The sequence below is a fragment of the Embiotoca jacksoni genome, unplaced genomic scaffold, assembly GCF_022577435.1.
Source record: "Embiotoca jacksoni isolate LCO1_2020_lvr unplaced genomic scaffold, fEmbJac1.0.p SCAF_3, whole genome shotgun sequence".
Taxonomy (NCBI): domain Eukaryota; kingdom Metazoa; phylum Chordata; class Actinopteri; family Embiotocidae; genus Embiotoca; species Embiotoca jacksoni.
The window spans coordinates 14477470-14490872 of NW_027185381.1; the positions used below are offsets into that span (position 1 = coordinate 14477470).

The 13403-nt window shown below is 41.2% G+C and overlaps 1 protein-coding gene across 4 annotated transcripts in view; it reads right to left on the reverse strand.

The window, feature by feature from the left end:
- The window catches only part of scaper (S-phase cyclin A-associated protein in the ER), a 57006-nt gene that overhangs the window by 32142 nt on the left and 11461 nt on the right, over positions 1-13403 (reverse strand). For 3 of the 4 annotated variants that reach the window (XM_069162393.1, XM_069162392.1, XM_069162394.1), the window contains 12 exons: positions 13019-13369; positions 11723-11890; positions 11512-11578; positions 11302-11419; positions 10911-11022; positions 10331-10471; positions 10055-10210; positions 9803-9945; positions 9083-9164; positions 8833-8985; positions 7625-7732; positions 3775-3911 (listed from right to left, as the gene is read on the reverse strand). In XM_069162393.1, coding sequence (XP_069018494.1) covers positions 3775-3911; positions 7625-7732; positions 8833-8985; positions 9083-9164; positions 9803-9945; positions 10055-10210; positions 10331-10471; positions 10911-11022; positions 11302-11419; positions 11512-11578; positions 11723-11890; positions 13019-13369 — 1736 coding nt within the window. The remainder of the gene's footprint in view (positions 1-3774; positions 3912-7624; positions 7733-8832; positions 8986-9082; positions 9165-9802; positions 9946-10054; positions 10211-10330; positions 10472-10910; positions 11023-11301; positions 11420-11511; positions 11579-11722; positions 11891-13018; positions 13370-13403) is intronic. The other variant, XM_069162395.1, reaches the window with a different exon arrangement.

Below are 13403 nucleotides of genomic sequence, written 5' to 3' on the forward strand. Positions count from 1 at the left end.
ACTGCTCATGATCTCTTGTATCCAAGGACAGTCCTCTGACAGACACTCGGATAACTCACCTCAAGACTAGCAGGACGACGAGATAACAAAACCCTACAAGTGCATGGTCACCCAGGACATATATTCAAGCATTTAGACCGGTGGTATTAACATTTTGTAATTCCTGGTTTTAAGTGTTTAATCATTAACTGTATCGATGTAGCCATTATAAAAATAATAAATACAAAAAAATGTTTTCTTCAAAATATAAAAAATGCCTTTGTATATACATTCCAAGATAAAAATCTAAACAACAAATCTGTAAGATCAGCCACACTGCTAAAAAGTATATATATATATATATATATATATATATATATATATATACACACACACACACACACACTCACACATGCATGCATATATACATACATACATATACACACACATATATATACACACACACAATAATATTCTTCTGATGGTAGTCATTTTACTTGTCATTCAAGCAGAATAAATAGGTAGCAAAGACTTGCTTTCAGAAGGGCCTGAACTATATTCACCCTGTTTGGCATTCATGATATTACATTATGAATCGTTGACAGCTTTATACCTAATCAGGTTTAACAGGGAGCAATTGCTGAGCAATTCATTATGGTCATGTTTAAATGGGCAATAAATCTCAGATCAGCAATAAGAAAGAGAGAACAGATCTATAGTGTAAGACTTCATAACAACAAATCTTAATTCCTTATAGAAACATACTTCTCTCCAGTGCTGCAGAAACACATTTAAATCACTCCTACAAAGCATGCAACACAGACCTAAAAAGTATTATTTCAATTGCATTAAACCTGAAGAAAAAATTATATTAATATTCAAACGTCTCAGTGTAATCCATTAAACTTGCGTGTACATTGCTAGGGATGTACAGTATGTGTTACATGTACAACCAGAACCCTTTTCCCTTAATCTGAGGCAGCAGTAGAATGAGTTGGCCACGGTTACCACCATATACTGTATTCCATACTTCATACAGAACTGTCTTTGTATACACACAACAACACACTGGCTACTCTGTTCCCTGCTCAGCGAACCACAAGCAACCAGCCACAGGCGAGCAGAGTACCAGAGTCTAAGTGGAGACTTTGGTTTCCAAGTTCAGACACTAACTGACAGGCTACTACCATGAAATTTTAATAGTTTCTTTTCTTTTCTAATACATTTATTATTAAAGAAGGCTAGCAAAACTGAAAAAAGGGGGAAAATGTGGGCAAAAATGTGTACGCAACACAACAGGGCTGCATGTGGGCCCGGTGAAAAGTGCTGTGAAAACCACTCGCGTTTTACGGACACCATACGGTGTTCCAATAAAACGCTTCATTTCCAACCAGTGGTGAAGCGGCTCACCTTTATGTTTACTGGGGCTCTGCGTTATTTATGACCTCTGAAGGCCTGCTGCCTTTGAGTGCTAGCCTCAGCAGGACTGGTGCGCGACTGATGGTGAACAGAGGCGGATCATGTTGTCATTTTCTCGGTACCGCTGAGCCCCACAAAGCCAAAAACAGCAGCACTGAGAATAAAGCAGTGTAGCAGATTGGGTGTCCTATAGTTGGCTCTTTGGTCCTTTTTAAAAAAAATTTTTTTTAAATATATTTTCTTTTAAATAATACAACATTGTCTTTTTAGAAATCTCAGTCATGGTCACAACCATAGATCAATCATGATAAGAGGTTGGAGGCTCATTAAGTCTGCCTACACTCACAGATGGACATGATAACAAAGGAAGAAATGTACTCCACGAATAAAGCCCGTCTAAAATTGTCGAGACAGACTCACGTGCGAATGGTTAAAAAAAGACTGAAAGATGTTTCGGAGGTCATCAAGACACCACTACTTGATTACTCCAATCTTCAAAACAATGTTTGAGATAATAAACACAACTGATGGTATTATAATAAGCATGTATGAGTCTTAAAAAAAAAAAAAAAAAAAAAAAAAAAAAAAGCCCTCACTCCTATGATTTCTATTATAACCCCCCCCCCTCAAACAAAAAAAGAGTAGGCTTTTTTCACTAAGTAACGTTGCCCTAATGTTCCAAAACAAACAAGACCGTGAAGATTTAATATTGTACCTAGATTAATAAATCATAATTTATGCCCTCTTTTGAATCACCTCAGACATTTCAACTAACAACTTAAATTATTATTATTATTATTGCCAAATACAACTGTGTGGTTATTCCAATATCCAATGTTTTTTTTTTTTTGCTTTCTTTGTAGTCTTGCTCAAAGGAGAAGGTATTCAAATGAAACTGGTCTTGTTGTGGTGTTTGTTTGGGGAGTAAAAAAAAGCAGTCATGTTCATAAATTTTTTTAGGTATTCCTTCTTTCTATTCTGAAAAAAAAAATGTCTTACAAAAAGTTTATTTTTCTTAATACAACACGTGTGTGAAGGTAGCAGGAACTGGAATGGAGCAGATCAAAAATACTGTCTTAAAAATACTGATTGAGGCGTAATAATTAACAACAAAACATATCAGCAATGAAGAAGGTAACTTGTAATGTAAGAATTGAAATAACATTAAACTTTTAAGATCACATTTTCAACACACTCTCTGGTGTATTGTAAATGGCAAATGGACTGCACTATAGCACTTTCCAAATGGAGTGGGACACAGCTGTGTTACAAAGCCTCATTCAGCCATGCAGGAACACTCACTCAAAGTGCCGGCCTGGTCACGGGGACACTTAGGGGTTCAGTGAAGTGCTCAAGGACAGGAGTGGCAGGAGAACCAACCAGCAACCATACCATGGTAGACCTACTCTAATTCTTAGACCACAGCCGCATCATTGAGTTGGTAGTTTATGTTTGTATATAAAGGCTTTATGTTCTCATTGTGGTGTGTGTTAGTAGCACGGTGTTTATCTAATTACATCTTCAAGCTCGGGTGCAACAACTAATAATGAAATTATAAAAAGGCCGGTGTTGTTTTGATTCGGTTTCTGAAGAGTAACAACGAGTTTTTAAATTGTCCTTCAGGGTCAGTTTTCTGCAGGCAAAGATGGAGGATGCTCAACCATTTTAAAGCCAAAAACAAAAAGTAAAAAGCAGTATTACTGAAGTGCGCTCTTCTATTCAGGTATTTTATTGTTTAAGTAGATGATGATGGAAGTCATATCTTGGTTTATACCTCTTTAATCATTGTTACTGTATTAATGTCATCCTGCTTATAGTGGAATCCTCCCAGTAATCTGCATCAATAACATCGTACAGTAACTACTGTCAACATCGTGTCTCTCTGCACTCTCCTCCCTCTCTGTTGTGACTGCCAGTTAAATTGATTGAGTTCGGGTCCAGGTTCTGACACACGACAGTATCACCTCCTATTTGTTGATTACTATTGATTTTCTTTGATACTTCATTTAAAAATCAATAACTCAGAAGATGGAAAAATAGGCACGGCTCATTCATACTTTAACATGCATCCTGTACACCGGGGGAGGCTTCAGATTTGGCAGTGCCATGGCAGCAATTTGGAGGAAAGCTCTTTACAGGTGAAAGCCGGGGACCTGCGGATCGATTTGCAGCTTTGCTCTCCAATCACAGAAAGTGGTCATAAATTAAGATCATCAGTGTTACTTTGTAGACAGCCAGGATGCACATAACATCTGCTTTCCATCTCCTTGTCACTCATAAAAAAGTCCTGGCACAGTTTTGTCCTCTGTGCCTGGGAGAGGATGGCGAGGGAGGCGGAGAGAGAGATGGACTGATGAGAGGAAATGGATGCATTACCTGGAGTTCATCCTGGCACGGAGCTTCTTTGCCTTCTTCCGAGCCTTCTGCCGCTCCTCTCCATCCTTCATGCTCTCAGAGGAAACAGAGCTGTCCGTCAAAATATCCACAATGTATTTCTTCAAGGAAAGATGTTCCTATAGAGTAGGCAGAAATCCATACATAAGACACTGCTGGCAAATTACCATTGTACAAATACTTACTTTCCATGACTCATTGATGGGGTTGTTATAAGTACTTTTACTCAAGTAGAGTTGTAAAGTACTTGTACTTTACTTTTTCTATTTTCTGGAACTTTGACTTCATTGGTAAACGTTGGTAATAGAGCAGTAAATATACACTATCCCTTACTCAATATAAGCAGAAGCAACACACTTAAGATGCAGCACTGACTATACTGTGTGACACATAGCTGTACACTTCTCAATAACACCACTGGATCCTGTAATTACCTCCAATAGTCTTTTGAAGCCACCTGCCCGCCCACGAATGTGCTAAAGGGCTGGAGGTGTTGCTTCCTGTCTGGCCCTGTCAGACGATTCTGATATTTCCACTAAGAGACAGGGGAATGTAACCCAATTTAAACAGCATGATGCATGTGCAAGAAACCAATTACCCAATTATGCTGTCATCCAGCACCCCAGAGGATAGGATGGCCTCAGATAAAGGGTTTCCATTCAGCATTCGAGCTAACCTGTGTGTGGGATGCCTTACCGTTTGGTCAGTGTTTTCCCTGCACCTGCTGACTGAATAGAGATTTCCACTGAGAGGCGTTGTAAAAACAGGTGTCGTTAGGTGGCCTACAGTGTGCAAAAGTGACCTTATGCCACAAAAAACTACTGACTGCATCTAATGGATTCTTCAGTATCTTCACTTAAAGGCACTAAAATCTATTTTCTAAATGAGCTTCATATTTTGAGCAACAAGGAACTGTGCTTTTTTTTTTTTTTTTTTCTTCTTCCCTCAAAGGGTTGAGTGTGTGCAACTCCAGTAATAAAAAGGTCACATATTTCTGTGCCCCAATCAAAAATATCACATTTGAAATTTAAACTTGATGACTGTTTTGGGGATGTTGGCCAACGATATCAATCAAATCTGATTTACCACAGCACCACGGTCCTAATGATGTCAATAAGCAGAGGCTGTGGGTGTTGCTCTATAAGTGTACATGTTTTCACAAGAATAAATGTTCAACAATAAATATATGAAATGTTCAAGTTTTTCCATAAGATTTAAATCTCAGGTGCTTTATGTTGATCAAATAGCTAACTTAAAAGGAATAAGTTGTCATTCAGTTGGTAACGGTAACACGAGTAAAAAAAAAAGGGGAAAAGGGATGGTGATAACTTTGGAATATAAAGGGCAATGCAAGTGACGGTATTACGTTTCCTAGGAAGGGGGGGTGTGTGTCTGTATCTGTATGCGCACACCTCTGCCCTCTCCTCACTGATATTACAGGTCAGTCATGTCTCATGACCGTAGCTGTCCCTTGCTTGGTGGGCAGCTGTTCAGTAATCTCTCTGAGAGGCTATCCAGTGGACGAGCCACTCACTTAATGGTATTGCTTCAGTCACACACCCAAAACATCATCTGTTGCAAAATCACACCGGTTGCATAAAAGGAACCTGAAATATGAGAGTACAACATTGACACACAGACTATGATTTAATTTTCAGTCTCTGGGAGGTTATTGCGCATGAAAGTATTGCAGACTTTGAGCATTTGAGACAAGCGGAGTCGATGACAGACAGGTGTCGACCACTGAACTGTTGTAACAAAGCAGTGAACACAACGCCATCAGGACGTTGCTATCGCACAATAACACAGATCGCCTCTGGTGGGAGAAATGTCATACCACTATAAACATCGCTCCCTTTCCCCCGACACAAACGGATCTTTCACAGATCTAAAAGAAAGCTTACACAAATACAAATTCTATGGGATGTGTCCATCCACTGCTTCTTTTGTCACGTACAAAGGCCCAAGTGGTTTGCTCGCATTTGACATGAAACAAAACGCTGTATTATTTCATGTTGGCTCTCTGGGTAAGATATGTTACTGCATTGGATTAGGTTACCTGTACTACAGCAGTTTACATGACATTTTTGTATTGAACTGCATCCAATGACATTTAAGGAGGCCACAAGTTACACCAAAAAAAGAACAAAAGAAAACTCTTCATCTACTGATTTTTTTATTCTTAGTATTTTAAAAGTGGATAAATCTTTTTGTTTTTATGTGAAGAACAATGCTTCGTTGCTATACTTTACAACAGTCAGAATTCAAAACAGTGTGAGGAGGGAGAGGCTCGCTTCAGCTGGCAGTCTAGATATTTCATCACGGTTCTCACTTTGTGGCTATCAGTACAGCTTCAATGACAAGCCCTTCAGGACTTCAGTGTCTCTGAGAGGTCAGTTCTGATACCCTCTGCAGCACAGTGATCCCTCTATTGGTTGTCCTTGCCAAACACTACAGACATGCACAACAGGAGAACAGTCTTTCCTCAAAGAAATATATATATATATATATATATATATATATATATATATATATATATATATATATATAAATAAATATATATCCTGCATCATGTTAAAGCAGAACAGATGGTGAGTAAAATGAGTGGATACAATCCCAAGCCCTCTGCCCATACATCAATCCGGGCCTGTTGATAATCACTGTATTTTCAATTTAATTCACAAGTCTTGGAGAACGAAAGAAAATGACTAAATATGAAGGTACGGGGCATTTGCCGCCAGCTTTTGCTGAAAAACTGTGGAGTGACCTCTGCACAGTTGAACCAACCATCTTCTTTTTAATTAAAATCTTTCATTGCAGGAAGAGTTATGGAGCCACAGTCTGGAAAATAGTTGGCAGTGGTTTGAATGAAATAGTGAACATAAAATTGAGGTTTGATATAAATAACAAGCGGGCACACGAGTCCATCCAAACAAAGTCTCCAGACATGCACCTATTGGATGATTTGCTTTCATATACAATAAGTAAAAGTAGTTATGGACATCTAAATCGTATCTATTAGAGATACTACAATGACTAGTATCACAATCCTGAAATAATCCTTAAATTGGCAAAGTATGACATTCAGATAAAACCAGATATTACAAGGAGGACTTGACTGATTATTACTGACACAAATGTGTATGGAGGTATAACAGTAAAGCCTCAGTATTATGGTTACTGTTAAAGCTATATAATACAGAAGGAGACAGACTGCAAATGTAAATGAACTAGCGTTCATATATGAACTGTTAATTGTGTTATATTGGGGAAGTGCTTCTCTCCATTGCCTTGTTTATCATACTGTCAAAGAGGGAAAAAAAAAAGATCTGCATTCGAAAAAGGAAATGATTTAGAGGAAAGGAAGGCGGGGGTATCAATTATTGCCCGCTGAAAAAAGCTTTGAATGAAGGAGCTGCTGGGGCCAAAGGTGCTGCGTATAGCACCAACAGTTGTCAGCCTCACAATGAGCACTGCTGAAAAGCCAATCTCATATTGCAGCCCGAGAGGTTACCTTGCATTAACGAGCTGCCTTCCCATGGAAAAGCGCCCCGTGACAAAAAAAGCCTGGAGACAAGGGGGTGATGTCAGCTCTCCACTGAAGCGCTGAACCCGAACTGTGTACATTTCAAGGCCCATTTGTAATCTGACAAAGCCCGCAGCAGAGCCTTGGCAGTATATAAGGGGATGCATAAACAATAATAATGACCACGTCATAAAAGACAACTGCCGTGTCTCTTTGTCTTTTTACATGACACAGGCAGCAGCGAGGCAGTATTCTTTGACAGAGTGAGTGGGTGTTTGTTCCCCGCAGGGTGTGGGTGATACGCACCACTTCCTCATCGGAGAGCTCCCGTCCCTGGATGCTGCTACTGTCTCGCACGGCCTGCTGGTGCCTCCTGCCCTTGATGTGGCTGAACAGGTGCACCTCAGAGGTGATCTACAAACACAAACACAGCGGTCAGAGGTCACTGCTGCGGACACAATGGCGATAGAGGCAGGAAAGGGTCAACAGGGCCCCATGTTGCCCTGGTGAAACGATATACCACTCTGACATGTACAATGGGGCGTGACCTGCCTCTCCTGAATCTCAGTTTAAAGCAAAGACTTAAGAAGGGAAATGGGATTTGTTACTTATACCACATTACATGATCTTTTGACAATACAATTAAACACAACAAAACAAAAGTTTATCTTTTTTTTATGATATTGAACTTACAGCAACAGTTTAACATAAAAAAAAAAAACACAAAAAAAACCAAACACAAAGAGAGACCACAAAAATGTGAAACAGTAGACTTATCATACACGTCTAAATAAATGTTGTGCCGGTCTGAGAACTGGCCAGTGCAGGAGGCAGGTGTACAACGGCCAATTTGGGATGGTTTGGTTTTAATGTCATTAAATAAAGTGCTTGCTGCTGACCCATCCATGATCTCTGGTGTCAGATGTCGGCCAAAGTCATTTAACATTTTAACAAGATTCCTTCTTTCATCCTCCACCCTCCTCTTTATCTGATGCCGGTTTGAAGACTCAAGGTGTCCTACCTTTGTTGTCGAGGTAGCCAGTTAATCAGAGATAAATGTGTCTGCTTGAAGATTTGCTGCCTGATGCTTAAAAAAAAGCGTAATCGCGTACAGTCATGAATCTCTATGTTTAATCAATGCCGTTAAATCCTCATTTAAATGTGCCTTCTCCCAAAAATTGGAATCACCTTCATGTCAACATTTTTGTGGAAACACAGTCTGCCAAATAACACAGCGCAGTTGTCCAGTGATATTCTGGTGCAGCATTTGGGTCATTTTGTTTTCTTTATCCCCAAAGACACATTTATAACTCAGGAGATGACACAAAAATAATTAAATGAAGGGTTGGACAATTTGATCTCATTTGAAATGAATGAGTAAAGGAATTTAACATCCCCCGTCCCTTCAATAACAGGAGTTGCAAAAAGCTGTGCTGTTAGAATCTGCATAGTTCATTTAAATCCCTAGTGGACATCAATAATCCCTGAGAATGATGGGATGAAACTTTACATACCACAACGCTGCACAGGGAGCACTGCTTCTTGCGCTCATATGGTGTCAGTTTGGGGGCGTAGTCTGTGTTAGCATGTCGACCACTGCTGAGCTCAGCAGCCTTCTCTTTCCTCTGTTCGATTTGCTCCATATGCCTGCGGCTGCTCTCATCGTGCTACGGAGGAAACCGGAAACCGTGAGTAACCTGGGAAACGGGGATACCTGCACGGTGTCCGTTAAAGAAGCGAGGTAGCATGAGGGGGGAAACTTACCTTCATCTGAATTTTCTTCTGTAGCTCCTCCATGGCCTCTTGTTGAGCAGCACTGAGAGCAGCCAGACGCTCCTCTCGGTCTCTTCGGATAGAGCATACAAAAGAAGTGTAAAATTATTGTAAAACGACTTCTAGGAATCAAAACTGGTGCAGCCACCTGTGTGTATCTACAAAGTATTTAAAATTTTTGGACACTCTGTGATGTGGATTGGATAAAACTGCCATTTTTCTCATCAATCTACGCTCAATACCCCTCAAAACACGTTTCTTTTAAATCAAAATAATTATAAAATTGAAAGTCTCAGTATTTGCTGGGGCACTCAAAACTGTGGTCAGATGTACTCTGCTTACTTGAAGTGACATTTACAAAAATTGACTGAAGTCCATCTGTGGCCAACTAAACTGTTTCCACATAGTTTATACATGTGCGTATAAAGGTCCCACAACACACACTGCATGTTCGGACAAAAACTGAGCCACAATAAAATAGAGGCAAGGCATAGATTAGGGCTCACAGCATAATCATATAAGAAACCTTTTCTAAAGTTTTTAGTGGGAATAAATTTGCCATTTCTAAAAACATGTTTAAACTTTGTCATTATGGGTAATTACGTGTAGATTGCTGGGCAGGAAGTCAATTTGATCTCTAAAATTGAATGTACAATGTATTTCTAAATCCACTGTAGACTCCTATACTAAAGGGATTTTAGGACTACACACCTGGCTCTTTCCCGTGCCGCATCCTCTCTAGCTTTCTCTTTCTCCTGCTTCTGCTGTTCAATACGAGCCTCCTGCTCCTTCCTTCTCATCAGCAGCTCCTCAACTCTTGCCTGCCGCTCTGCTTCCAGGATCCGCTTACGTTCCTACAGAGGAAGCAGAAGATAATGAAGATGCAACCAAATGTGAAAATTACTTGGAGGGAGGGGGGGATACAAAAAAAAAAAAAAGAGCCAAAAATGTATTTTTAGTCACCTGCACAGCCTCATCTCTGGCCTGCTTCTCCTCCTGTCTCCTCTGTCTCTCTTCCTGCAGTTCGTTAAGGCGTTGCTCGTATTCACTTAACTTGGCCAAGGCATCGTGCCTCTTATTTTGGGCTTCCAGAGTGTTGATGAAAGCGATTTCATTCACCTGTGCAGACATATAAACGTATGTAAGAGGATACAAACTCGCACGAGGTATATAATGACTGCAAACACACTTCATTCTTATGCATATGGTTACAGCTTTTCAGGGCATCCACTCCTCTACCTTGGCTTCTTCTTCTTGGGCCTTCTTCACAATCGCCTGAAGTTGCAGCTCTCTTTTAAACTCCGCATGCAACAACTTTTCGTCCATCATCCTCCGACGCTGCTCCAGCAGCTCCTCTTTCCATTTCCTCACCTCCTTCTCCTGCAGAGAGTGAAGAGAAAGCGGCATGGAGGTGATGATAAAAGACTGTACGGTACATTTTTCAGGACAAGACAGTCAATGGATTCTTGACCTATCAGTTTCTACTGTCTCCTGTAAGTCCGTGTGGGGATTAATGAGAATATACACCACTTCATGTATTTGTGTGGTTAACCTGACTTATACTAGGACTCACTCATCTTGCCATGGCCTGGAGTAGAAAAACAAACTTCATGAAAGCGTGTTGATTTTGGCCGGGGGGGGGGTCTCTCTCACGACTGCCCGTGGCCAGCTGGCCTGGATGCGACTGGAAGGGGTTATAATATTTAGTGATTCTATCGGGCAGTGTGCTGACAGAACCTCTCGTTGTGAGCCAGGCTGAGCTTAGCTTGCATGGAGTTTCTTTAGGGTGCTTTCCATCAAGCCGGCACGGCTTACTCACCCTCTCCAGGAGCTTCTGCAGTTTGAGCGTCTTTTCCTCCCGCAGTTTGTCCCTCAGCTGCTGCGCCTTCAGCTGTTTCTCCTCATGTTTCTTCTTTGACTCGGCAATGGTCCTGTCAAAAATATGGAAACAAATCATTCATCTCTTTCTGTCCTTATCAACAGTGTGTAAGGCAGACATAGACACTAACAGACACTGGGTTTAGGCATTCTGGGTGGTAACCTAAAAAGAAAGAGGTGAGACATAGTAAGTGGGCCTTTGATTCTCAGGTTAAATCCTTGTCAAACTGACCGGACTGTGTAGATTTGTAAATATGTGTCATAAAATAAAGTCGGCAGGTGAAAAAAAAGATGTAATCAACCAACCACAGAATAAAGAAAATGTTTTGTACCTTTTGCGTGACGGTGAGGATAATTTTTCATGCATGTGGATCCCATGTCCAGGAGGCCGAGCAGGTTCTTCTTCTACCATGTCCCCCCATGAGGTACTCTGACGCCACGGTTCACGAGCTACAGCACAAACAACAAAAGTAAAATAGCCTTCAGTGTCATGTTTGCCTTTATAATGAGCCGAGTTGTCAATTAGATGTTTCCCTTCATACCGTCATAATCTGCCAGCATGTCAATCCAATCCATATTGACTCCACAACCTCCATTGCCGATGGCAGTCTGTGGTACAGATTTGTGTTTTCATGTCAGTTCACAATAAAGCTAAATAAATTGTAGTCAATATTTTTTTTTTTTTTTTAAAGAGGCTGGGAAAACCAAAGTTATCAAATATTTACAAGTATGAATAAGCATGACTGAGCTTACAGAGAAGTCACTTTCATTGTCAGTCTCAAGGTCATTGTTCTCTGCTTGAATCTCTCTGGTCAACTGCTCCTCCTCAGCAATGGCACTGGCGATCGCCTCTTCGTTGGCTTTCTCCAGACGGTCTGCCAGCTCCTCTTTCTTGGCCAGAACCTCTGCCATGGACTGGGGCTGAACACATGGCACATATTCTACCCTCAAACACGTTTCAAACTTCATAGATCAACAAACTGCACACTCAGTGACCAGAATATGGAAATTCCTGTTACTGTAATGCCATCCAAAGCAATGATCTCGTGATACATACTGTCTTTGTAAATATTGCGAGCACCTATACATATTTTAGATCTGTGCAGTTGGTCTGTTTTGCACATGGGTGCATGATCCAAAGATTGAAGGGAAATATCAAACCAATCACAGTTTGTACCACACAATCATCACAAGTATCACAAGTGAGGAAGCATCCAAAAGTCATGCATGGCACATCAACAGTGAGGGTGAAGAGATGGTGGAAGGAGGCAACTGATGGTTTTGCTCTTATGAAACTGTCAGTTTACTAACAGGTTTTAAGTATTTTGGGTAGTTTATGCATTTTCATGATATGGTAAAAATAAGGGAATGACTCACAGCATCCAGGGCAGCAAGTACTCTGAATCAACTGCATAGCTAAATGAGGACAAGCCTTCTCAAAAGTTATGCATCTTTTACTTGAGGTATGTATGAGTAGGTTAAATCGTTCTGAGTGTAAGCAGACAAGTATGGCCTGGACGAGACGAGACTGGTGGGAAAACTAAGACCAAATATCATTCACTGCAGATTTGAATGGAAGTTGTTTCTCCTTGCTTTCATTCATCACCTAAAAATCTAACAGTATTCCAATCAGATGTATATTTATCCTCGATTAAGTGAGTGGAGCTCTGCGTTTACATACTTCATCACGTTTTAGAGTCGAGACAACATTCACCAAAAGATTTAACACTGGGTTGAATACAAACTGGAAACTTCAGTTTTCTACTGTGCAGAACTACCAAAAGTGCCCAATATAACTAATCCAAGTTCAGATATTACTTTAAGAAAACACCCTGGGAGTACTTGCTTGAGTACAAAGGCCATCTACTCACAGCTATTCTTAACAGTGAACTGTGCTATAACAACACTACACAGAGCTATGCGGTCTTGCCTGCACATTTGGTCTGGAGGTTTCTTGAGACTGACTTTGTTTAGGCGGTGAAGGACCCTTGGGGGTCCCTGCCCTCCCAGCCCTCCCCTCCCTCTGCTCCTCCATCTCTCAGCACTCACAGTAGAAAGCTCTGTGGGGTCCAGCACACTCTCCAGTTTCACCGCTGCCATGGGAGCCTCAGCCTGTCCAGGAGCAGATGTAGCCATGCCCTGTGACGCGCCCCCCTCAGCCACACTGTCCCCAAAGGCCAACAGCATGCCGGGCCCATCCGTCTGGGGGAGATCTAGGGATGTCGTGAGAGCCACAGCAGGGACTGGGACTGATAAAGTAATGTCTGTTGGTGGGACTGTGGCTGTGGATGGGGTACACTCTGGGGCTTGGGATGGGGTAAGAGCTGCTACGGGGGGAGGCGCGTCTTCACGGGGTGCGTCGACACACTGCCCCGAGTCTTGTACACTCTCTGCTGGGGGCTGCACCGACAGTCACACACACACACAAACACAC